This window comes from Anabas testudineus, chromosome 12, assembly GCF_900324465.2.
Source record: "Anabas testudineus chromosome 12, fAnaTes1.2, whole genome shotgun sequence".
Classification (NCBI taxonomy): domain Eukaryota; kingdom Metazoa; phylum Chordata; class Actinopteri; order Anabantiformes; family Anabantidae; genus Anabas; species Anabas testudineus.
In genome coordinates, this window is record NC_046621.1 from 9,601,572 (window position 1) to 9,626,935 (window position 25,364).

The 25,364-nt window shown below is 40.1% G+C and overlaps 3 protein-coding genes across 8 annotated transcripts; 2 read left to right on the forward strand and 1 right to left on the reverse strand.

Moving 5' to 3' along the window:
- Window positions 1–873: 873 nt before the first annotated feature.
- On the forward strand, window positions 874–13,074 carry sgsm1b (small G protein signaling modulator 1b). 2 transcript variants are annotated; one of them, XM_026355482.1, is made up of 25 exons: window positions 874–997; window positions 1,102–1,145; window positions 2,909–2,984; window positions 3,434–3,596; window positions 3,790–3,942; window positions 4,295–4,362; window positions 4,530–4,672; window positions 4,767–4,898; window positions 5,048–5,172; window positions 5,263–5,330; window positions 5,416–5,579; window positions 5,677–5,806; window positions 6,165–6,291; window positions 6,374–6,438; window positions 6,559–6,704; window positions 6,837–6,965; window positions 7,070–7,243; window positions 7,370–7,438; window positions 7,763–8,974; window positions 9,061–9,185; window positions 9,268–9,350; window positions 9,454–9,563; window positions 9,645–9,741; window positions 9,839–10,006; window positions 10,122–13,074. In XM_026355482.1, exons 1-25 carry the CDS (start codon window positions 991–993, stop codon window positions 10,208–10,210), a joined length of 3,867 nt encoding a protein of 1,288 aa, XP_026211267.1. In that variant the 5' UTR covers window positions 874–990; the 3' UTR covers window positions 10,211–13,074. The 2 variants fall into 2 exon arrangements, with proteins under 2 accessions (XP_026211267.1, XP_026211266.1); XM_026355481.1 differs by lacking the exon at window positions 874–997 and having other exon boundaries at window positions 1,083–1,145.
- On the reverse strand, window positions 12,563–16,792 carry srsf9 (serine and arginine rich splicing factor 9). Of its 5 annotated transcripts, none has more exons than XM_026355488.1 (5): window positions 16,673–16,792; window positions 15,157–15,336; window positions 14,810–14,994; window positions 13,563–13,735; window positions 12,563–13,475 (listed from the first exon to the last, which is right to left on the reverse strand). In XM_026355488.1, exons 2-5 carry the CDS (start codon window positions 15,312–15,314, stop codon window positions 13,248–13,250), a joined length of 744 nt encoding a protein of 247 aa, XP_026211273.1. In that variant the 5' UTR covers window positions 15,315–15,336; window positions 16,673–16,792; the 3' UTR covers window positions 12,563–13,247. The 5 variants fall into 5 exon arrangements, with proteins under 5 accessions (XP_026211273.1, XP_026211272.1, XP_026211271.1 ...); XM_026355487.1 differs by having other exon boundaries at window positions 15,157–15,333; window positions 16,673–16,790; XM_026355486.1 differs by having other exon boundaries at window positions 15,157–15,356; window positions 16,673–16,790.
- Window positions 16,793–18,700: 1,908 nt separating this feature from the next.
- On the forward strand, window positions 18,701–25,064 carry prodha (proline dehydrogenase (oxidase) 1a). The gene is made up of 14 exons (XM_026356439.1): window positions 18,701–19,024; window positions 19,159–19,367; window positions 20,511–20,545; window positions 21,178–21,327; window positions 21,457–21,521; window positions 21,752–21,868; window positions 21,967–22,046; window positions 22,173–22,254; window positions 22,688–22,780; window positions 22,897–23,043; window positions 23,238–23,413; window positions 23,499–23,597; window positions 23,864–23,952; window positions 24,459–25,064. The coding sequence occupies exons 1-14, from the start codon at window positions 18,701–18,703 to the stop codon at window positions 24,647–24,649; spliced, it is 1,857 nt and encodes a 618-aa protein (XP_026212224.1). The 3' UTR covers window positions 24,650–25,064.
- The last annotated feature ends 300 nt before the right edge of the window (window positions 25,065–25,364 follow it).

Here is a 25,364-nt window from a genome sequence, read left to right on the forward strand (position 1 = left end):
AATCAACCTGTGGCATGTAGACCATCACAAGTGGCATTGAAATTATAACTTGACAAACGTGTTTGGTGCACAATAAGTAATGTCATTGTTTTCACAATACAATTTAGGTAGTTTAGGTTAGTGTGATTGTCTTACACTGGGTCATCTCTCTAATTATAGACTGTATATACATAAGATGAAGCATAAAATGAATACTAATAAATAAAACAGAGCTAAAATTAGCTCACTGTGACCAGTTACTACCTTAAGATGCAATTTAAATATGAATGCACCAGTAATAATACAAATAAAAACAGCAACAATAATCATTACTCATTGTAATTTAGTATTTCGTTATTGTTATATGTCACTCAGAGTTATGGTAAGTTGAATTATTGTATAATATAGATATATTATGATCTAGAAATGCATCTATCACCACTCCCTGTACAGTAGGTGAACAAAATAACTAATAATGTTAAAAGAAATGCAGCTACGCCAAAAGCTTTGGCTTAAAAACGATTTAAAACATGGTTTAAAATCTTTAAACATAACTCAGTGATGTGTTTCACAAAGACATTTACATTTTAATGTTCTTTACCGGCATTATTAGAAGGTAGTCTTAGTGTATATATAGTGCTATGGATGTCTACTGAATGATAACCATTGTGAAAATATGACTTCAAAGAAACTATTTTATAAACACCAACACATCTTAAATATTTATCTTATATATCATAGTCACAGTATGGGCATAAAATACACCTTGCATACTAGAAACACTTTGTGTGTGTAGGCGTTGGGGTTGTATGGCTTAATGTATAGGCTACTGTGACTTTAAAGGGGTGTTGGTTCACTGAGAGGTAGCAGATAGGTTTAATTTAGTCGCAAAGAACACATCGTACATTTCGGACCTTCTCCGCCTTTTCACCGGTGTTGTCAACACTGCTTTCAAGACCTTCTCCAAACAGCAGTGCGTGTCATCCGCTGCAGACCATCCTGCCTGGAGCGATGGGAGGTACAGATCCAGATTTTATTTTCCCGTCGTGAGCCTGTCATCACCTTAATGTCCGTCTCAGCAACTGATCATCAGCATATTTATTATGTTTTCTCTTGTGACAGAGGCCGAGACGCGTCAGAAATTGTTGCGCAATGTGAAGAAAGAGGTTCGTTGGGTTTTTTCTTTTCTTTCCTGCTCATCTCGGTTAATGTTTACAGGCGCTGTGAGCCAACACAATGTGTGTGTGTGTGTGTGTGTGTGTGTGCGTGTTTGTGCCACAGGCCTGTTTATGATCAACCCGATCGTTTATTTTACATAACAAGACTGGATGCAATCAGTGTAACAGCAGTGTTGTGTACCGGTGCGTTTTTGACTGGCGTAAAAACCACGATGGTGACGATGGCGGTGATGATGACGATAGCAGGCTGATGATGCTGGTGATTTTATGGCAGTGGATGAACACCTTTCAGAAGCCGTGCACAGATTCATTGGTTTCTATGAGTGCACCCCTATTCTTTTTTAAAAAGCCTGCAGTAGGCTCTGTGTCTTGTAAAATGACATCTTATCCTTCAAAACTTAAATGTGTGACCTTGGCATGTTTTTCATTTGGCATCTTAGTATGTGCAACTGTTGGATCCAAAAAAAAAAGTCTGACCCTGATTTATGAGCCATTTGGATATTAATCTACAAAGAAATTAAAAGCAGCAGACTGCACACCAGTGATTCCGTGACTCCCCAGGGACAAGACACATGATATTTTATTCATTGCTGAGAATGCCAGGTACTTCCAAGCTTATCATGTCTGTGCTCCCCCTCACCTGTGACTCATTGCCTCGCAAACATGAGACTCTGGTACCAGATCCTGCAGCAAGGAGGTGCTTAGCTGGGAGATGTGGATTTAAAGCCCAGCATAGGATTAAACTGACAGATTTTAGCATGTACGTCTGGCAAATCTTAACCACTGCAAAACATATGATTGGAAGTGTGTTTATTTGATGATTTATATATTTATATCAGTAAAAACAGATATTCGTACTGCGTGCCACAGAATGTTTCATTTGCAAGGGTTTTACTAATGCAGTTGTAGATGGATTGTGAACAGGGATCTTTGTGTTTTTAGTAACATTTAATAGAATTAAATGCTGTTTAAATAAGATGGTAAAACCCTGCTTGTTTCTGTGCCATAACGGGTGCACTATTATTTCTTTCTGTTGACATAGAGTACAGAAAACACAAATAAATACAAACAAATACTTGTGTGATTTATCCAAAGTACCATGGGTTTATAAGTCAGTTTGAGCATATCAAGCTGATCCACCAGAGTCCCATTTACAGGATGCAAGGAGAAAATATTAGAACTGGCAACACCAGACATTGTGTGTGGTACAGTGCATGTCTGATAAGAAATGTTTGTGGTGTTTGTAGAGGATCATAAAGACCACAGGCTCACTATCACAGTACAGAACGTATAAATAATAGACAATAAATAATAATAGACTTCATGAAAGTCACTGATTTGCAGGGGCTGTGGTGTTGGAATATTTGGGGTGTGCTGTTGCTTATACATGAAAACAATGAAGGGCCCAATAAAGGATTTTGCACTCAGTGACACAGGTGGTCAGCGCAGTTTGACTGAGGACACTGATTCTTTAGGATTCTAATGAACACTTTGTGTATTTCCATATTCATTCATGGTACAAACAATGTTTGAACATAGGTTATGGCTGTTCTTTATAGATGAGATGGATGTAGAAATTACATCCATCTGGTTTTAGCTGAAGCTAGTCTACATGTCATCTTCATGAATATCGTGTATCTTTGCCTCTTGTCATTGCGTACCCCTGCGCTTCTTGTTTTGACACTGTGTCACGTTATGTAACTGTGTCAGATGGATGAAGACTTGTCTCATCATGTCTCTTTCTCTTTTAGGTGAAACAAATTATGGAGGAGGCAGTAACAAGGAAATTTGTGCATGCAGACAGCAGTCACATCATATCCTTCTGTGGTAAATGTTCTGTCCTAAAACTAGTGAGATTGCTTTGAACACTAATTAAGACACCTTCCCTGGGCATAGACTCAGGATACATGTTTAAAGTTTAAATATTTATTTTTTGTAATGCTATCAATGATATCTAATTGTATTTCATGCACTGACATTCTTTAAAGGTGCTGATACTAACCAGGAGTGAGGTGTGTGTCTTTCACATCCCTCATATCCTAGCAACAGATTTTCAGTCTATTTCTACTAGTGCCACCTGTGCTTGGCTTTCACCTGTTTTTTCATAAAAAAAATATATTATGCTTGAAGGTTTTACAAAGTAATTCTATTCTGCTGAAATATAACAAAACAACAGAGCAAATACTCTCACTTGCTTTCCTACCCAAGGAAACAAAAATGAATTTAGAATTCCTGAAATCGAAGTCAAACTTTGGTTAATCCTCTGTGTTTTTTAGCTGTGGTCGAGGCCTGTGTGCTTCATGGGCTCAAGCGCCGTATTGCAGGCCTGCTGTGCAGTAACAAGGTTGCAGCACTCTTTATGAAAGTGGCAAAAAGCTTTTCGCCTGCCGAAGAACTCTGCCAGAAGGTCCAGGAGCTGGAACAACTTATTGACAGCAGGTGAAATGTTAACTGTTAAATGTTAACTTGTACTTGTGAGAGGCTCATGACATTGTATGCAGTCTAGTATTTTCCTTTGTTTTCTGTTCATGTGCTGTATTACATCCTGATTTCTTACTGTTCTGTATGTTTGGTCCTTTCTAACAAGCCCATGTAAACATCTCATGTGTCAGGTGTCCTTTTTGTTTTTCAGCAAGCAGAATAACTCGTCACTGATTAACGACCGCGGTCGACAATCTAAGTTGGCCAACCTCCCTCCTCAGGCACTGAAACATCTGTGGATCCGAACTGCACTGATGGAGAAGCTCCTAGACAAGATTGTACTGTACCTGGTAGAGAACAGCAGGTATTGTAATACTTCATTTAGTGCCATTATTATTAGCTCTAGGATAAAAAAAAGATGGTCTCCACCATTCAATACCACCATTTTGCCTTAAGCAGTTTTCTGTAAGAAGAGTTTCCTTTACTGAGAAAACAAACAACTAAAAGTGTCTGTTTCTGTTTTTGTGCAGTGCAGACTCGAAGGTTTTATTAACGATTTTATTCTTCCACACTTTTCTCCCATTACGTCACATCGTCCCACATTAGGTGGGTACTGCGGAGATCTTCTTCATGCTATGCAAACAGGAAGCTGGGGGTATTCCTAGTGGCTGTATGTCCTAAAACATTCAAAATGTTCTCAATATTGTTTTCTGCAGTGCCTTCTATGAGAAAGAAGCCATGCTGATGGATCCTGTGGATGGACCAATTCTTGCCTCTTTATTGGGTATGTATAAATCTTACTGACCCCTACATTGTACTGTATGAGCGGTAAAATGTAAGAAAGTAGAATGAAGCTTAAAACTTAAAACACTTTTATGTAAAATTGATTTTATATGATCTATGAACTGGACATATCTGTGTTATTTTAAATAATTTAACCTTATTTTACAGTTGGCCCATGTGCTTTGGAGTACACAAAAGTTAAGACCTCAGATCATTTCTGGACAGATCCTTCTGCAGATGAGCTTGTACAGAGGCATCGCATCCATAGCAGCCATTGTCGGCAGGATTCCCCCTCCAGACGGCCTGCCCTGGTGAGCCTGTCAAAGAATTACTCTTTGGTAAACTAATTAGGTGTAAACAATTGTACTGCAAATGTGTTGTACTTATCATGTGTTAACTTATCAGATCCAGAAACGACAGTCCAGTGGTAGCATGGATGATCGCCCTATCATGTGGGTGAGGGAGTACGTCGAATCACTCCACCAAAACTCGAGGGCCACACTTCTGTTTGGCAAGAACAATGTTCTAGTGCAGCCGGTATTGTTTACCTCTCCTTTTCAACAATAATAGTAAAAATAACAGATGAAAAATTAAGCTAGTTTATTTTCTAGGGAATGTTTTATGTGTACTAACTTAACAGTGTTGCAGTCACACATGGTTTGAGTCACTTTTTCCTGTGTCTGCAGAGAGATGACATGGAGGCCATCCCAGGCTACCTCTCTCTACATCAAACAGCAGATCTCATGACACTGAAATGGACACCCAATCAGCTGATGAATGGCAACGTTGGGGAGCTGGATTCAGAGAAAAGGTTTATTGGACTGTTGGACTGTTTAGAAACCAACCTAACAAGAATAAGCTCTTGTTAAGACAGCTGACTCATCATTGATCTTCCTTTCAGTGTTTACTGGGACTATGCTATGACTATTCGTTTGGAGGAGATTGTGTATCTCCACTGTCATCAGCAAGGTACAGTAATGCCGCTTACATTTTTTGAGTACCTAAAGTTGGACTCTAAAGAGTCATTTATCTTGCTGCTATTCTTTTAATGCAGTGAACAGTGGTGGGACAGTAGTTTTGGTGAGTCAGGATGGGATCCAGAGACCTCCTTTACATTTCCCCAAAGGAGGCCATCTCCTCCAGTTTCTCACCTGCCTGGAGACTGGCCTGCTACCTCATGGACAGCTGGACCCACCCCTCTGGAATCAGAGAGGAAAGGTCAGCAAGAACACACTTTAATGAATACATAATTAATATTAATTAGAGTTCCTTCCTCAATTTTGCAGCAATTGTTGCACTGCCTTTCTATTCTTAGGGAAAGGTTTTCCCCAAACTGCGAAGGAGGAGTCCCCATGGCTCATGCGATTCCGTATCAGACAAAGAAGACGATGAAGCAACTGATTATGTGTTTCGGATCCTCTTTCCTGGCAATCAGATGGAGTTCAGTAAGGGCCTTTAATCTTTCTCTTTTTGCTTCAGTTAGATACATCTGTATTCCCTAGGCATAAACTATATTCAGTGTATGTCTTAAAATACTACATTTCATATCTTTTTCCTGCCTATTTAGTGTCTATTTTACATTGTAGTCAGGAGACTTTGTGTGGACATAAAGTCATTTATCTGCTACGTCTCCATCTCCATCCTCCCACGAGTTTGTTTTGTTGCCATGTTTTTGTTTTTTTTCCTATTGTTTGCAGAAATGAACCTATATCCAAATTGGCTGGAATATTATCCTATTTTACTTGTGTATCATGCTGATAGTACAGTGGCAATGGTTATAATAAGGACTATGATGCTGTGCAGTGGCTCTAGAATTGATGGACCAGGGTGTAAACATGTGGCAACCAACCCCAAGAAAGTCATCCTGCTCCTCCTGCTCACAAAACGGCTCTTCTGATGGTTCTCTGCCCAATGGCTGTAACCAAGAAAGGTAGGTATTTCCCAGGGTCAGGTACAAATCCATACTCACATTAATCCACTTGACTAAGTGTGCAAACTCTCTGCTCTGTCAGAGCTCCCTTGAAGCTCCTTTGCGACACCATGAAGTACCAGATAATCTCCCGTGCTTTCTACGGATGTGAGTACAAACAACCCTGGATTAACTTGGAAATGGTTTCATTCAACCTGAATGCTGTTAGGGGGAAGATGTTTCTTGTTCATAAGCAAACTCACCTAAAACATCACATTTCCTCTCTAGGGCTTGCATACTGCCGCCATCTCTCCACAGTTCGAACCCACCTTTCTGCCCTTGTCAACACTACTATAGTGGATCCTGATGTTCCCTGTGATGCTCGAGGAGGCCTCTCCGTTGAGGTCTGGGCCAGGTTCCTCAAGGACAGCTCTGTGAGAGTCACACCTGAACTAACCCTAAAATATATATGTGCTTATAAACCGTTGCAATATTACGTACTCTGTTAGTGTGTGAATTTAATGTGAAATTAGTTTGAGTTGACAAATGAAAGCTATCTTGTTTAGGCCTATGAGGAAAAGGAGATATACAGACTTGTGTATTTTGGTGGTGTGGCTCCTTCTCTTCGCAAAGAGGTCTGGCCCTTCCTGTTGGGACACTACCAGTTCACCATGACTGAGCAATCCAGGCTGGAGGTATTTTTATGTGCTCACAAATTGTATGATTAAAACAGTTTGTTGTGTACACATGTACCTAACAAGGTATATATAGTGTTCATTTGCGAAAGTCTTTTGTTCAGCTTGATGAGCAGATGCAGACCATGTATGAGCAGACTATGAAGGAGTGGCAGGGTTGTGAGGCCATTGTTCGGCAGAGGGAGAGAGAGAAACATGCAGAAGCTCTTGCCAGATGTTCATCAGGAGCCAGTGTGGAAAAAGGACCAGTGCAACGGGACTCCACCATCAGTACAGATGCAAGTTTACATTTCATTATAGTATAAAAATGTACACAACATTAGAGGCGGCTAAAGTAGACTACATTTACTAACTTGGCTGACGGTTCTGCTTCTTTTCTCTTGTGTGATGCTCTACCACTCTAGTCTTCTCTCAGTTGCAGCTCCGATCATCAGAATACCCACTCACAAAGTGATTCAAGTAGCTGTGCACAGGTAATAAGAATTATTAAACCATACTATATGTTTTTTTATTTAAATGTAGGTACTACATTCAATTTCCAATCATGCTGCACATTAATGGCAGTCATTGGCTTTCATTATTTTAATTCAGTGTCAACTCACAGATACACTACGGGTAGATTTACATTTATTATATGGAAATTCAACTAACATCCCAGTGTGCCATATAATTGTATCTGTGGAGATTTTCACAGCCCTAGTCACCAAGAGCAACCCCCTGAAGGGACAAGCTGAAAGCTGTTGAATAATGTAAATTAAAATCTACATTTATTAAATGCTATTTTTCTTTTTTGCCAGGTATTTGGATCAGTTGACGCAGTGGATCAGATTGAGGCTGAGCCCACGTCTGAGAAAGAAGAAGCACAGCACAGTAGTCCAGTGAAGGACATCCCAAATGACACCACAGACTCTCCACAACTTCTCTCCTCCCCTTCTAAAATTCTGTCAAATCAACTGACAGCTGCTGAATCCATAATCCCAAAGCAGTCTGCTGAAGTATCAGAGAAAATTACAACTGGATCTCACCCAGGAGAGGAGGTTGTAATGGACCCAGCAGTCAAGGACAAGGTTACAGTGACAGAAAAGATGGTGACAGTTTCAGAAGGTGAGGTACCTGAGGACACTGGAAACACTAATTCAAAACAGACATCTGCAGCTGAGGAAAAACCTGCAGTAGAAGAAAAAGATGAAACAACACACGAGCTACCTAAAGTTTTAAAAGCAGCAGATTCCAGTATGAATTTGAAAGCTGCTCCGGAGAACACTAATGTTCTAAAGCTAGAAACAGAGATTCATAATGAATATTTCCAAGCCCCTCCACTTGGGCAGACCCTGACCTTTCAAGCACACAAGAGCAAAGAACTGGAAATGGAGCCATTATGTCCACCTACAACAATAAATGATGCTAATCTACCAATTGAAAAGAAGCCAGAGATTATTGAAAAAGCTGAGACAACTCCTGAGAAAAACCCACCCCATACGGTCAAGACTCGTGTCACAGACTCAGAAAGAAAGGATGCTGAAGCACTCCTTTGTGACTTGGCTGAAACCAAAAAGGAGAAAGCTGCAGAATTTCCATTCGAGAAACCTGGTTCAAATTCCCCAGTCAGACAAGTACTGAATGCTCTTCAGTCAGCATCAAGGGGGAGTCTTTCATTATCGTCCCGGCACTCTCCAGACACAGCTGATTCAGATGACTCTCCTTCTGCTCTGGAAATGGAGGACATTCCTGCAGGAATAACATGTGTGACGTCTGATGATATTAAGGCCAGGCCTTTGGCAGGTCTTGCTGCACCACCTATCTCGTTGGCACAAAGAGAGAAAATGGCATCCGAGGACCTCATTTTAGATCACCATCTGGACACAGCTTGTAACACCAGTCCTGACGGCACTGACCTGGGTCTTTCTGAAGAGGAACCTGAGATGGAGAATATACTCAATGAACCAGATTCTGTAGGGGTGGGAAGGGACACCAAACACGATGAATCCTCAGAAGAACAAACCTATTCTGTAAGCATTTAAGTTAACAGACAGACATACTCCTCTTATTTTAGTCATTAACATGTACTCACAGAAATCCACTGTTACTTTTGTAGCAAGAAACTCTGGACATGTACTTGATCAATTTACACCGGATTGACAAAGATGTCAGACGCTGCGACAGAACGTATTGGTACTTCACTCCTGAGAACCTGGAGAAGCTGCATAACATTATGTGCAGGTAAATATATCACCATGCCAAATGTCTAAGGTTACTCTCCACCCAAAACAAAACAACTGTAAAAATCTGGTTTTCTTTGTAGTTATGTGTGGCAGCATCTAGACACAGGTTACGTCCAGGGCATGTGTGATCTGCTGGCTCCCCTGCTTGTTATTCTGGACGATGGTCTGTGAAACTTTAATTCCAAACTTTATCATTGTCACCTCTGCATGAGTAAAGGTAACTGGATAGATAAACTATGTGTTAAAGGACTATGTGTGCTTCCCAGAGGTCATGGCATTTAGCTGCTTCACTGAACTGATGAAGAGGATGAACCAGAATTTTCCTCACGGAGGTGCCATGGACTCCCACTTTGCTAATATGCGTTCTCTCATCCAGGTATGTACAGACTGCTTATGAATGCATGTATACTTCAACAAGCTGCATAGCAATGATGACATTTTGTTTTTATATTTATAGATCCTGGACTCTGAGCTGTTTGAATTGATGCAACAGAATGGAGACTACACCCACTTCTATTTCTGTTATCGCTGGTTTCTACTAGACTTCAAAAGAGGTGATAGGAGAACTGAGCTGCAGATTGATATGAGCTAAATGAACCAAAGTAACATATCAGTGAATGTAATCTGATTTCTTACTGTATTTCCGGACAGAAATGGTCTATGATGATGTTTTCTCTGTGTGGGAAACAATCTGGGCAGCCAAGTACACGTCCTCTGAGCACTTTGTGCTCTTCTTTGCTCTGGCCCTCGTGGAGACATATAGAGACATCATCCTAGAAAACAACATGGACTTTACAGACATAATCAAGTTCTTCAATGGTAAGACAAGATATGAAAATTACAAATTAATGTATAGTCAGGTCGAAATGAACTACATAATCAGTGCCATTACTGTATACTGCTCTTCTTCTAAGTCACAATAATCTCTTTTCAGAAATGGCAGAGCGGCACAATGTTCCCCAGGTCATGATGATGGCTCGAGACTTGGTCCACAAAGTGCAGACTCTGATAGAAAACAAGTGATGCACAGTGCTGCTGCTTAACTCTCCCAGTTACTTGTGTTAAATTGTTTCCTGACAAAATCACACGGCAGCCATGTATTCGAGACGAATGGAAACAATATTAATAAAATGCAATGATTGGTAACTTAGAAAAAACAACTGGTCATTAAAACTGATAATTATACTAAGTTAGTTGTATAACAACGTATCTCCACCTGCTCCTTTCTATATTTGGGAGACGTTTGGTATTGCCAATACATTTATTTCAAAAGTGTTACTGTTCACCTAGTGAATGTACCCTTGTTGAAACTGCTTCAGGATGTCATTTATTTTGCCTTAATCTTTGCTATTTTTTCAGGGATTCAGCAACCAAATTCTTCACTGTATTATTCTTCACGTTTCATTTTAAATAATGCATAAACACACCTATACATCTTTTGAAAAACGTGTATATATTTTACGTTTGATTATTTTGCTGAAATTGTAGCTGCCATGGTTAAACATCTTGTGATACACTTGAATATATTTTCAGTAATAATATCTGGTGTTTTTAATTATTTGACATTGTAAACGTTAGAGGTACTACTGACCAAGCTGCGGTTGTACTGTATGGTCACTGGTTTGCTTCTCCACAGCCATTTTGAGGAACAGTCGCTGGCCTCTCTGAGGCTTGTTGGCCCTCTTCCTGTGTTTGCCTCTGATGCACACAAGCAGGATATCCAGCCTGAACCTCTGATCTCTGCACAGTCTAGCATGGTTGCACATAATTTGCATACAGTGTGTCACCATTTCCTCTTTTACCTGACCAAGTTGTTATCCTGTGTGCACCCCTTGAGATCACTGACCTCTGCTATGCATTGATTAAGGTGTAATTCAACCTGCTTTGTTTCTGTGCAGACAGATGCTTCTCTGTAATGAACTTGCTCAGATGGTTTATTCAGACATTTAGTTAATTCTTCAAACTCTGATCAAGCCAAGAATCCAGCCAAGTATAGTGCCAACAGACCGCTTCCTTGCAGTGCTGTGATGGTTAATTTTGAACCAGTGGTAAACCTAAAAGGGGTGCGAAGTCAATGCAGCATGCTTCCTCTGCACTCCTCTCTTTCACTTTGCCCTAAATAGTTTCATAGTTTACTGTCTGCCTTGAGATGCTAATCTTGGTTGCCTTGTCTGGACAACACTTAACAATTGCTTCTATATGTCAAAATTAGCCACACGGTTCACAATAGCTGCTGCTATTTCCTGAAGCGAGTGCAACTCCACAGTGGAGTTTCTATTCACTCTGCTCTATACCATGCTGCTCAGGTTGCTTGGAGGATCTGATTTCGTTGAAGCCCCCTATCAGGTTTTCCCAGCCTTTTAAGCACCGAAAGTATTCATTTTAAGGGTCACTTCAGTGGTAGCTATTCAGTGGTATGTAGCTATGGATGTAATCTGTGTATGTTTTGAGATATACAGTACGCCATTGACTCTTCTGCCTCCAACACGATACAGTGCAATTGGATTTAATGTGTTGAAGTTCGTTATCACAGCATTTGATGTCAACTTGTCTTTGCAGAAACAAATGTCCTGGAGAACAACATTCATGGATATTTTTTTTTTTTTGGTAAAAATTAAACTGCATATATAGTGAATCTGATATCTCATATGTGTATATCCACCTGCAAACATTTAACAGGTGGATATTGGATATTTGAAACTCTCAGCAGATACATCAGCTGTCTACATGAATAGGTACCACCAGAACAGAACAGCGTTTTGTTGGTGCCACCTGCATTTGCAAAATAGCCAAAGCACATTCATATTTCATTCACTGTGGCTAAGATTCGTGTTTGTCTCCATATGAACACGCCCAAATATTGCTATTTCTGTATTACCGTGTTTGTTGTCAGAAGATTTACCGTATAAAATGTGTTAAAAAGAAACAGACTTATTGTACAAAAAAATAAATAAAAGCTAGTAAATATTTATTAAATGCAATACAATGTCTGTATATGGGCTTTAGCTGGTTATAAGGAACAGAAAGCTAAAAAAAAACATGCTATTGGAAATAAATATATTTTTATTTTTTGTGTCTTCTCAAATTGTCACCGGTATAATTTATTGTGTATTAAAAATGTTATATTTTGCAGTTTGCGTGCCATTTGTATATTTCCAAATAATGTTTCAAGTCACATTCACAACAAACTGCCCTGAAACACATTTCATTTTTGGTGTAACAAATGCTCCTAGTATTAAGAGGTAGCGTCATATAGCAAAGGAGTGTGGCATTAAGAATTAAGCACCAACTTGTTATAAAATTACGAATTTAGTAAGTATCTACTCAAACAAAATTAATAAGGAACATATATGAATAAGGAATAACCCAATCACAGTAAAACAGTTAGCATTTTATTGATAAAGAAAAAAACTAAAACAAAACAAAACACATTTGATGCATACAAATTATAATCCACCTACAGGCCACCTTTGCCAGAGGTTCACACATCATTAAAAAATATTCTGACTGGTAGGGCTCAGATGCACCGTGTTGCTACTCTAAAAGGCTGACTAAACTGACATGTTTTGAATAAGAAAATATTGATTAGCTTCACAGTTCCCAGATTGGCAACAACTTGAGACTTAAAGCTACTGAAATGTGACACCCAAAATAGTAAATTTTGTCAAAAATATAAGAAGCAGTACAACCATGGGCATATGTCAGTATGATCATACTCCTTCTTGGTTCTGATAGCATACTGGCAGAATTGTGTGATTTTAAACTGGACAATAAAACATTAGGTCATTGTACTGGTTCCTGTCAAAGTCTGACATCATGACTCAGAGTATGTTTACCATTCCCAGATTACACATATGAATGTTTAAAAAAAAAAAAAAAAAAAAAAATCTTTAAGGCGGAGGGGAGGAGCCGGGTGTTCAGGGGACATGACAATGGAATGTACATAGCAAGAAATAAAAATGGTGTATCCTACGAGGAAGCCTGGGGTAAAAAAAAAACAAAAAATAAAAAGTCGAATTACAAAACATTTCCCCAAGTCCTCTATAAATGACCAGCCTTTCTACCGATAGTGACGCGGTGGAGGGCTATGGTGCTGTGGAGGATGCCGCCTGGGGGGTGGACTATGGCGTGACATAGCGTGACGTGGAGGAGACTGGTAATGTGGAGGAGGAGATCCTCTGTTATGATAGGGAGGGGAGTAGCGGCCTCTGGAGCGGGAGCGGGACCGTGACCGACCCCAGTTAGGAGTACTCCTCTCCTCATAGACACGGATATAAGCAGTCTCGCCCTACAGAAGAAAAAAATAATAATAATTTGTTGCCTTTACAATCTAAAGAGTTAGAATAAATTAAATGTCATCGTCACTGGACCTCACCTGATGGGAACGGAACTCAGTCCGATCCAGTCTGCGTAATGCATACTCCATGTCTTCTCTACGGAGAAATTCAACAACGCCCTCTCCATCTCTCTGCACATCAGCAAAGCAAACATCTCCTGCCTCACGCATGTGATCTTTCAGATCCTGCCAGCTCCCAGTTGGTGGCAAACCTGAAATGGAAAAAAGAGAAACGTGATTCGAACGCAAGTTACCTGCTTTATGTTACAAGCTATTTGAAAATAATAAAATCACTGCTGGGACAGGTTTCATCTTTTGTCCAAAACTCACCCTTGAAGGTATACACATTTTTATTAATTTTACTAAAGTGAAGATTAAGAGCAAGTGAAATTTAGAAGGTAATTATAAATAGAAGTGGAAAAACTTTTTAAATTAATTAATTATTGAGCATGCAGGAATAATTAAGGTTACATTAAAATGACTACATCAAATAGTGTTTCATCTTTGAAAAATAAGTTCACATATTGTGCAGTTTAAATGTCCACAGCAAATATAAGTACTACTAATTTAATAACTTTGTAACTCTGGAAAGGTGAAAGTCACCATTTCAACATTTCTAAGATCCTTTGTATGGCACTGACTTTGACCAGTCATTAGGAAAATCTAACTTAGCAAGACAAAACAATTACATTACATGGCTGTGTAGATATTTATGCATGTTCAGAGCAGTACCCTACAATGTTGTACTGTACGACTGGTCAAGTTATGCAACTATGTAGACTTTAAGGACCTGGTCTTAGATAAGCAGTTCAGTTCTAAGCAAAGCTTACATGAATGAGATAAATGTAGCAAACAACAAATAATGACATACAATGACAAAGTTACACCTACCAGTCACTAGAGTTGGTGTTTGGGATTATGCAGCCAACAAGAGAGGTTTCTGTTTACAGTTCTTTTTTCATGACTTAAGGAGCTGATTTGACCTCATCCACTTAGTCCCTTTGACCTCTGGTCCGCCATGAAAGAGAGAAATATATCTGCCTACGACTCTGATGTCCTTTACTAGTCCCCTTGTCCTTCAGTCCGCCACGAGAGAGAGAACCATATCTGCCTATGAATCATGACGTCTTCTACTAGTCCCCTTGTCCTCCAATCCGCCAAGAGAGACAGAGAAACAAATCTGCCTATGACTCTTATGTCCACCTTTCTACCAGTCCCCTTGACTTCCAGGCCATAGGGAAAGAGAGATATAATTTAACTGGCTATGACTCACGACGTCCACCTACCAGTCACTATGACGCGGAATTCAGATCTTCGAGTTGGGGGTCCAAACCTTCCCCTAGGTCCTCCTCCACCACCTCCTCCTCCTGTAGGACCAAATTTAGCACCAGAAGATCGAGGATACTCTACACGCAGCTTGGAGTTTCCATATCCATATCCATTCCTTCCATACACAGCATCATCTGCATCCCTAAGAGAAAAGAGCAAAGAACTCCTTACCAAAGTATGCTTGATTCACTTGTGGACACAGACCTGGAAATGCCATCTCCATCCATTTCCTGCTGGTAGTGGTCACCGAAGACGCTATTACAAAGGTGAATGTGATTCGGCAAAGACGTTCCCAGAAACTCACCGTGGGTCTTCAAATCGGACGAAGGCAAAAGGGATAGTGCCCCTATTGTTCTTCAGTTCAATATCACGGATTTTTCCATATTTGTAGAAGAGATCCTCTATGTCTCGCTCCTGGATGTCCATGGGCAGATTGCCCACATAGATCCGTCCATCCGACATGGTGGTAGAGTGAGAGGCACTGCTGACACAGAATGGGGGCACCTGCAGACTTTAAGATCACTTTGTGTTTGCACAAATAGTTGTGGAAGTGGTCCTTATCCTAATCCTAGTTCCAATCCAAAACTTAGTCCGTCCACATCCAATTCCTTAATTTAGACAAAAATAAAACTCTAAACCAGGGATGCAGCCATGATAGAGGTAAAGGATGAGTTCAAGAAAAATGGCACAGGACCTCGGATCCAAGCCTGAAAACTTTAAAACACAGAGTAATGAATGTCCAACAATCTTAATAAATGGTTACAGTGTCAGTCTGCTTGAAATTATGTGCATGACGTTCAGATAATCTATTGGAAAATAAACCCTGAGTGGTAGACACACCTACACCTGCACAACAATTACATGGACAGGAAACTATTGGTGGTTGGTCACCAAGTGGTCACTTAGTTCCTAGTTTACATTTTCATAGTCACTAAAGCAGTGGCGCCCCCTATGGACGCACAAAAGCACTTTTATAAAAGACATTCTGACCAGTGTGTGACCTGTGGGTCTGTACATGAAATCCAGTTTGGCATTACATTACAGCAATGTTGTGTTTAATCAACACCTATTTGACACTGGCTGCGTAAACAAACATTTAACTTACAAACAAGCATTAGGGACAAGCGCGTTTTTGATAATCTGCCTTACGAATGGCGTTTGTTTGTTTATGACTCGGTATATGGCGAGATGATGACCTAGTTACGAAAAGAAATCGTGGTGCCTTATATATTTTACTGACGCTAAAATACAGTAAATGTTACTTGGCTGTGGGACGGACAAGATATTTCCGGGGCCTTAAATCTGTTAGTGAGCCGACCAAACCTGTTTGACGTTTAACCACATTGGTGTCTACCAGCTAATTATACATTGAGATTAATAATAACGGTAGCTAATATCTCGAATGACCTTGCTAGCACATTAATTTGAATATTATCTTCGCTAGCTAATTATAATGTAAAGCTAAGCATCAACTTAGCTCGCAACTGCAATGCTAACGTTAGCTTATAGCCTAGCACCATGCACAATGGATTTCTTTACAGCCTTTAACTACACTTTGATATGAAATAATGCAACAAAGAATTGTTTGACGGTCTGTTCTGCTTTACATGTGTTGCCTGAAGATGACAGTCAGCTTTAAACCAGCCAGACAAAACACTGTGGTGTGAACATCAAGCTCTTTGTTAATAACGTCGGGTCCGCTAACGACCGTCTGGTCCCAATAAAATGCACCAATATTGTGCACACTAATACACAAATAACTTTGAAATGCACATGAAGTGAATGTGTAAGCAAGAAATCTGTTAAGGTTGTGCTATTACCTTCCAAAGCAAAAACCGTGTACCTTTCTTTGCAGATATAATGCTACCAGTTCACACGCTGTGTGCTTTCTTGTTAGTTAGCAACATTAGCGAGCAGCTCGGTTTCTTCTTCTACTTCACTTTTCCGACAGATAGCAGCTCAGACTGGATCTTTGCTGCCTCCTGTCGGACAGAAAAGCAACACGACTGTCAACTCTTGCAGCAAGACTCAAAGTTAGGATTGATCTGCATACTTCAGTGCAGACATGTAGATTAACCTGCAGTTACACATAAAAATTTTATTTCTAATAATTGCACGTGTTTGTAAACAGTAGAAAATGACTAAAACAGCAAGTTGGGTCCTATACATTTTCAGTAAAAGTGTAATAGTGAATTAAATGTAGGGTTGAGGCAGTTGCTAACATCTACATGAATTTTAAAGCCTCTTACTATAATTACTTTATCTGTACGAAGAACTAAATCAGATCTGAAAATGTAGAAAAAAAAACTTGAAGGGGCAGGAGGATGGTATCTACTGCAGTGACAAACATTTTTACAGTTTGGTTGGGCTGATTGAGACACTTGGGTGGAAGGTAATAGTAGGTTGTAATTTACTACATTTATCGGAAAACTGCAGCTACTTTACAAATTCTGCATACAGACTAGGCCCATAGGCAACAAGAGAGAAAAACTAAAAGGATAAAAAACCAGAAGATGTCTAAAGACCTTGGCCAGCATGCCTATATTCATCTACAATCCATATTTAGCCCACCAGTCAGAGCTGGCCTCTGCTGAATCTTGTTCCACCTGACCAGCCAGTTCAGAAAAAAGATTCTCAGTCAGTAACATTCATGTCTGAAGTGTGTGTGTCTTTGGGCACTGATCTGGTTTTGGGGGGCACAGCCCAGCCTAGTAACACCCTTCCACCAGGTCCTCTTTAAGTAGGTTTTGACTCTGAGCTTAGGTGTTTAATTGTAAAATTACAAATAGATTGGGCACTAAACTATTTTATTATCATACTGACCATCCATAAAATATCAAATGGTACAAAACAGCATCCCATGTGTCAGTAATTTATCTAGTCTATCAGCTACAATAACCTCCTTCAGTTAAACCAATAAGAAATAAATAGTATTTTTAAACATGTTAAGACTGGTATATGCAGGCTACATTAAAAAAAACATTAGACATTATTTATTTCTTTAATTCAAATTTAAAATTTAACATAGTTGGAATGTATGATAGGAATGTTTCAGCACAACCAACACAACATGACAAATGATGATTTCATTACAGGAGAACTGACTCCCTGATAGTCATCTGATGACCATGAAGCCACAGTGGTTTAAAGATGGTCAATATTACTGCTGCCTCTGGATTTTATTCTTAACTGAGGATAAATCAATTTGAATGTAAGCACGGAGATTGTTCTCCCTGACATATGGCTATACACATACATTGTGCAATATTGGATCAGACAGCTCATTCAGGTTTGACGAGAAACTCTGGGTGTTGTCAGAGTTGAGATCTGGGATTTTTTTTTTTTTTTTACACAGTTACATAATATTGTTTTGAAGCTATTTATCTCCTTTTTCTTGTGTAACCAAGAAAACAGGAACAAACCGAAGTGCTCTAATTAAGAAACATGTTATTCATAAAGGCAACTATGTATTAAAAAACAATGCTGTATTGAAACACCAATGTCAATCTGATAAGATAAGTTTAATCACAGTAAATATGGTCATATTTTATGGACCCCTGCACACTTCCAATATATAATGCAACACAGTGTCATTAACCCTGTAATTTCACTCATTCGTTCACTACACTGCACAGTTCCTCACAAAGCTAAAGCTGTTTTAACGAGGTAGTGGTTAAAAAGATCAGCTGTCGTGACGTCACACCCACTGGACACAGAAGGCGTCTGATGCACGTGACGCCAGTTCCCGTGATGTAAGCGGCACCGCCCCCCCTCCCCCGGCACGCGATGCCCTTTAAGCGCATCGCAGCGGGGAGTCAGAGGAGAGCAGCACGAGCAGCACGAGCAGCATGGCATACACGGGCTTTCTGAGCGCTCTGAGAAGCGGAAGGAAGCTGCACATTTCACGTGGAAGATGTCGATCGACGGTGGCATCCACCAAGAGACGGGAGGAGAAAGAGCAGCAGCTGGAGGGCTGCACGCTGGTGGAGGCTGTGCCGGTGGAACTCATCAGCCAGACCCACAAAGACGCGATCGCCCCGGAGAACCAAATCCACATCGACTTCGATAACACCCAAGAAGCGTACAAAAGCAAAGGGAACATGGAGCTGCTCCGAAGTCTGCTGGTCTTCAAGCTCTGTGCAGTTGACGTCCTCGTTGAAAAGAACAAAGAGGTGAGTTTGATGGATTATCCCTGTGAGGAGGAAATGAGGGCTTTTCAGCATGTGATGAGTCAGATCGAAAGCTCTTGAAGTAATGCAGCTGTTGTACATGTAAACCTAACCTGCTATCTGTCCTCTGTTATCAGCTGATGGAGCTGAGCAAGAGGTTGCTGGGTCAGAGGATGTTCGAGAGGCTGATGAAAATGACCTTCTACGGCCAGTTTGTGGCAGGTGAAGACCACAACTCCATCAAACCTTTGATTGAGAAGAATCGTGCGTTCGGCGTGGGGGCAGTTCTGGACTATAGTGTTGAAGAGGACTTGACACAAGAGGAGGCAGAGAAGAAGGAAATGGAGTGAGTGCAGTTTACTGAACCAGTGATATAAGATCATATTTACGCGGTTTTTCAAAATAGTGTGAGCTTTACACTGAAACTCTACACCATGAAAACATGAAAACACAGCAGTATTCTACTTGCATGCCATGTGCCCACAAGATGGGAAGCCATTTACAAGTTGCGTAACATGTTAGATTCAAAATGCCTGTTGTGTCAAGTTGTTTAAATCAGTATCATGTGAAGTGTCTCAACTGGCATAACTGCACCACATGAATAAAGTTCTTCACACAGCCCATGTTCTCGTAAAGACGAGTTGAGGCTCATTAAAAACCCTGGAAGAACATTGGACACCCCCCCCCCCAACCCACCAGGTGTAATAGGAGTTTTTCAAAGGTCACGGGGCCCCTTGACTGGCACATTTTGTGGGGCCCACAGTTAATTTTTCCACAGTGGGTTAGCAATGACCAACAGAGGCTAATTTCACAGCCGTGGTATTTACAGGGCGTTACATTAGTCGTACAATCCATGGCATGTTTTCACTATGTAAACAGACTAATCAAAATCAAATGTGTTTTATTCATCTCTAGTAGCAAAACAGTCCTTGTCCTCGATTGGTTGGTTGGGACAGACCCCTCTCCTCTGATTGGCTTAGGTGGTTATTCAGCAGGGGGATGGACCTCATGCATAGCCTGACAGCTTTTTTTTCACAAGGTGCTCACTCGCATACATAGCAGTGTTATGCAATACACAGAGGAGGAAATAAGCTTATTTTTTAACAGAGTGATTATCTTACTTAACACAACCAAACCCATGCTGGACTAACTCCAAACACATTATTTGATTTAGACATTAGACTCTGTTTGAATTCACAGATGGGAAAGACTATTAGCTCAGTGGAGAAGGAAACACAGTGATTGTATTAGTTTAGTTTGTTCCCTGATGTATCTCGGATGTCACAACATGTCTAAACAAATAGGTAATCGAAACTGCATTTCAAAATCTAGTGTCTTTTGGTGATAATAGACACCTTCTTAAAGCAGTCTTGTGTTTATGACTGGCATATTGTTACTGACAAAACTAGTCATTAGACCTTCTTTGGGCTCTGACAGTCAGAAAACATTCACCACATAATCTATTATCTATTTGTCTCTTCTTTTTCAGTTCGTGTGTTTCTGAAGCAGAGAAAGAAAGTCCAGGTGGGTACATCTTGTGAAAATAACACGCTTCGTTGCATCATCAGCTGCAGCGTGCTTTCTCTCTTACTAGACTGGCTGTGGCAAGACTGAACTACTGGCTTTGATATTCAGCTGCTTAAGCTTGACCTGTCATGTGGCCTCGTGATGTAGCCTGGATAGCACTGGTTATATCTGGTTCTAGTGGAGTCCGAAATGTCCTTTCCAGTGGGTAACATGAGAAGAAACATTGTGTTACTTGCTTGATAATTGACATTCGAGGAACATGCACTCACTGGCCCTCCCATTTATGTAGATAGGGTGGATCAAACATTAAAAGGACCCCTTAATATAGTGCACTTCAGTATGTCCACCACCCACTATGACCTCAATATTAAACAAATAGTATAAGTATTATATTGCATTAGATTTTACAGGTGTTCCAAATAAAGTCGTAGTTGTAGAACAAAGAGAAACTTTTAATAATTTGGAAATTTTAATATTGTTTCAGGAAACATATTGTGTGTTTTTTAGTCTCATTGCTGAATCTTGTGGCCTCAATACCCTCATCAATAAAAATAGCACCTAATTAATATATGTGGAGAAAAGAGGTTTTAAGATTGAAACTATCATCATTTTTTCCCTTATTATTCCAGATGCGGATCATCGTGAGAAGAAGTACAAGGCTCATCGTCAGTTTGGGGACAGGCGTGGGGGCGTTATCAGTGCTCGCACCTATTTCTATGCAGATGAGGCCAAATGTGACAACCAGATGGAGACATTCATAAACTGCATTAAAGCCTCTGGTAGGTAGTAAAGCTTCGGATGAATAAATATGAAATGTAATATCTATTAGTTAGATATTGGTTGTTATTAATATAAATAATCATAGTATGAGTTATACAACAGTAACGTGAAGTGTGTTGTAATTTCAGGTGGAGCCTCTGCTGATGGGTTTTCCGCCATCAAAATGACCGCTCTGGGACGCCCACAGTTCCTTGTAAGTTTAGCTTTAATTTATGAAGGAAACATGATGGCATCCAAAATTAGGCACTGCAGGAAAGTGGCAGGACAATTAGACATAAGGGAAAGGTGTAGGGAGAACCACATTTTTTTAAGACAAAATAAAAAATGATGAAGTTACAAAGACTGTGTGGATGAAATGCTTCACGACAAGGCGGTTCAAATGCAGTACCATCATCATTGATGTATTGTTCTGTGTCTAAACAGCTCCAGTTTTCAGAAGTCCTGGTCAAATGGAGACGGTTCTTTAACTTCCTCGCAGCACTGCAGGGAAAATCTGAAATGATGGTTTTAGAACAGAAACTGGAACTGGATCAACTCAAGGTGTGTCTAATTTAAGTCCATGCATGCTGCTGCAGAACTGGTGCCCTCAAGCGATTTTATGTGTTCTATATCTTTTTAATTTCCATATTTCTTTGTAGGAAAATTTGATCAAGCTGGGTGTTGGATCCAAGGATGACATTGAGAACTGGTTCAATGGAGAGAAACTGGGTCTGTCAGGGTAAGATTCATTCATTAGTGCAATGATAGAATTAAACGGCTACAAAAAAAACTCTGAAGCCAATTCAATAGAGGTGCATTTCTCTCGACATGTTTTCTAACAATATTTCTCACATCTTATTTCTAGAACAATAGATCTCCTCGACTGGAACAGTTTAATAAATGATACAACAAAAATCTCCAATCTGCTGATGGTCCCAAACCTTGAGGTGAATCTTATTATATTTTATATTTAATGTGACTCTGAAAGGGGATGGTAGCTTTTGTTTCCCTGTCAGAACTAAGACTTTTTTAATGTGGAAACAAGTAGTATTAATAGAAACCTTGTTGGCACAAGATATTGACATTTTTCCCACAAGATAACACCTTGCTCTTGCAAGAACATATCTTTGTTCAAGTAAACAGAATGCACCAGTGAGGTACGACATAACGTTGTTCTTAGTGCTCTGTAGATTTCTGCAGGGGTGATAACATTCGAGTTTAAGAGCACACAGGCAGCGATAGTGATAGTCATTCTGCCTACACACCCACTCTGCCTGTCCAGCTTCTGCCCTGTCTGTCACATACTGATATCATTTGGTGTGTTTATCATAAAGGATACAAATGCTGATTGATTTGATGTTTTGTGTGTTACATGGGCAGACGGGCCAGCTGGAGCCTCTGCTGAACAGGTTCACAGCTGAGGAAGAGAGGCAGATGAAGAGAATGCTGCAGAGAGTCGACATTCTGGCCAATGTGAGGAAATCAAAACAAAATTATGTGCATTTAAAAAAAACTAAATGAAGGTGTGCTTCATGAGAATAAAATTAATCACACCTGATTATACTGATTACACTGTCCACGTTCTCCAGTATGCCTTGGATAACGGTGTGAGACTAATGGTGGATGCTGAACAGACATACTTCCAGCCAGCCATCAGTCGACTGACCCTGGAAATGCAAAGGAAATTCAACAGAGAGAAACCCGTCATTTTCAACACTTACCAGTGTTACCTGAAGGTGAGACTGCAGTTCCCTCATGTAATGTTAAGTTTTGCTGCTGCTGCTGCTACTCACAAGCCACATGAATAACACTAACAGAGTTGTTGTTTGCGTTCAACATGAAGATCCTGTGTTAATAAACCTGTTAAGTATGTTGTATGGCGGCATGACGGATATCTGTCCAACATTTCTGTGTATTTTCATGTGCTTAGGAAGCCTATGACAATGTAACTGTGGATGTTGAGCTGTCAAGACGGGAGGGCTGGTACTTTGGTGCCAAACTGGTCCGGGGAGCTTACATGTACCAAGAGAGAGCCAGGGCCAAGGAAATTGGCTATGAAGACCCAATAAACCCAGACTATGAAGCCACTAACAGGATGTATCACAAGTAAGCCTTGAGTTTTTATCAAGGTCCTTTGTGGGTTAGTTATAGAATAGCTAAATACTAACCATCTGCCTTCTTATTTGTTCAGGTGTTTGGAGTATGTGCTGGAGGAGATCGAACACAGCAGGACAGCAAATGTCATGGTTGCAACTCACAACGAGGACACAGTGAAGTTTACCCTAGAAAAGTACGTTTTGTCCCAGGCCTGCTTTCAATGACAGTAGAACAGTTGTGCAGATGCTGTTTGAACATGCATGAATGGCTTAAACCTCTTATTCAGAAAAGATTATTCCTAATAGTCTGAACTAATGCCAAGGACATCGCTCCAGGCAAAATGTATTCTTTGTTTTCTTTTCAGAATGAGATTGCGACATCAGTGGTGGAACACCACATTAGAGCTTCATTATGTAACGGCCTATTAGAATGCGTGTTTCTGTTTTTTTTCTTTTTTAGGATGAATAAGATGGGCCTTTCTCCCACTGAGAATAAAGTTTATTTTGGACAGCTGCTGGGCATGTGTGACCAGATCAGCTTCCCGCTAGGTATGTTCTGCTCAGCTCAATTACTAAAAGTAAACTGGAAGTTTTGGAATAACGCAAGGCTTATGTCACATGATATGGCTATAGGGGCTCCACTGAAACCTGTCCCTACAGACGTCAGCTTTTCAATACTCAATGAGCCACTGACCTTAAAAAAATACAAAAAAACATCTATAGGTCTAATCTATAAATATCTTGGGAGCAAAGAACTCCAATTTCTCAATATCCTTAACTGTTTTCTTTACAAAAGGCCAGTTTGGTTAGTCTGAACATAAACATCACCCACCAAACTTGTTATTTCAGAATGTAACAGCTAATAGTACTTATTAAGTCTCAACTGAATCAACAACATGCCAGCGTGACGATTGGCGAGCCTTGTTTTTAAAAGCCTTGTTTGCTATTTCAATAATACTGTAAATTAATTTCTAATTTAGAAAAAAGAGAAGCATACGCAGTGGAGGTAAAGGGTGCTGGTTTAAAGCCTCTTTTTTCTTATTTATGTTAAACAGGTCAAGCAGGTTTCCCGGTCTACAAGTATGTTCCATATGGACCCGTCAATGAGGTTATTCCATATCTGTCTCGCCGTGCTCAAGAGAACCGTGGCTTCATGAAGGGATCGCAGAGAGAGCGCAGCCTTCTGTGGAAGGAGCTGACACGCAGGGTGCTGTGTGGTCAGATTTTCTACAAACCTGTCTACTGAGTCACAGGACCGCTACTTACACACTGCAATATGTCTGTAAGCATTCCACCGTATTAACTGTACTGCTACCTGCTAACTGTTCTTCGTAGAGGCACCTTGATGTCCTTGCTAGGGTTTTACAGTGAAAGCGTTTCACTTGAAGGGAAAAGTAAGGTGTGCAGATGTGACTCACTGAAGCAAGTGGTTTCTAGGAATGCCAGTCCTAAACCGGTCTTCGATTTTACCAGGAGCATTTTATTGGTACTTGAAGAGCCCAGTGAATATAATTAGCAAGTCAGATAACGTGGTTGCAGCATATATGATGCTTGCAGCATCCCCTCTCTGTCTTCTATACACACAGAAAAGGCTTCAGGGCAGAGAAAGAAAGTTGCTCGAGCAACCTTGCTGGACTAAAAGCTCATTTTTACAAATATATTTTATTTTAAGATATAAATACATTTATAAATACACAATAAAATATTTTTTAAATATTTTAAAAATAACTAATATTAATAAACAGATGCTGCAATATATATATATCTAGAGGTGTGTGTGTGTGTGTGTGTGTGTGTGTGTGTGTGTGTGTGTGTGTGTGTGTGTGTGTGTGTGTGTGTGTGTGTGTGTGTGTGTGTGTGTGTGTGTGTGTGTGTGTATTGTTCTTTTCTAAGAACAAATGCTTATGCCTTATAAGCAGAGAGTTCATCAGTAAAGATGGGGATAATGTATTTTGTATGTA

Excerpts from the sequence above, each read along its gene's own strand:
- sgsm1b (XM_026355481.1), top strand. The coding sequence starts at position 1,083 with ATGTTTTCTCTTGTGACAGAGGCCGAGACGCGTCAGAAATTGTTGCGC. Across the intron at positions 3,597-3,789 it reads GAACAACTTATTGACAGCAG|CAAGCAGAATAACTCGTCAC; the intron begins GTGAAATGTTAA and ends TTTGTTTTTCAG. Across the intron at positions 9,186-9,267 it reads CTGCATAACATTATGTGCAG|TTATGTGTGGCAGCATCTAG; the intron begins GTAAATATATCA and ends TTTTCTTTGTAG.
- srsf9 (XM_026355488.1), bottom strand. The coding sequence starts at position 15,314 with ATGTCGGATGGACGGATCTATGTGGGCAATCTGCCCATGGACATCCAG. Across the intron at positions 14,995-15,156 it reads GTCCGATTTGAAGACCCACG|GGATGCAGATGATGCTGTGT; the intron begins GTGAGTTTCTGG and ends CTTTTCTCTTAG. Across the intron at positions 13,476-13,562 it reads CTGAGTTCCGTTCCCATCAG|GGCGAGACTGCTTATATCCG; the intron begins GTGAGGTCCAGT and ends TTTCTTCTGTAG.
- prodha (XM_026356439.1), top strand. The coding sequence starts at position 18,701 with ATGGCATACACGGGCTTTCTGAGCGCTCTGAGAAGCGGAAGGAAGCTG. Across the intron at positions 21,522-21,751 it reads TGGGACGCCCACAGTTCCTT|CTCCAGTTTTCAGAAGTCCT; the intron begins GTAAGTTTAGCT and ends GTGTCTAAACAG. Across the intron at positions 23,598-23,863 it reads GTGAAGTTTACCCTAGAAAA|GATGAATAAGATGGGCCTTT; the intron begins GTACGTTTTGTC and ends TTTCTTTTTTAG.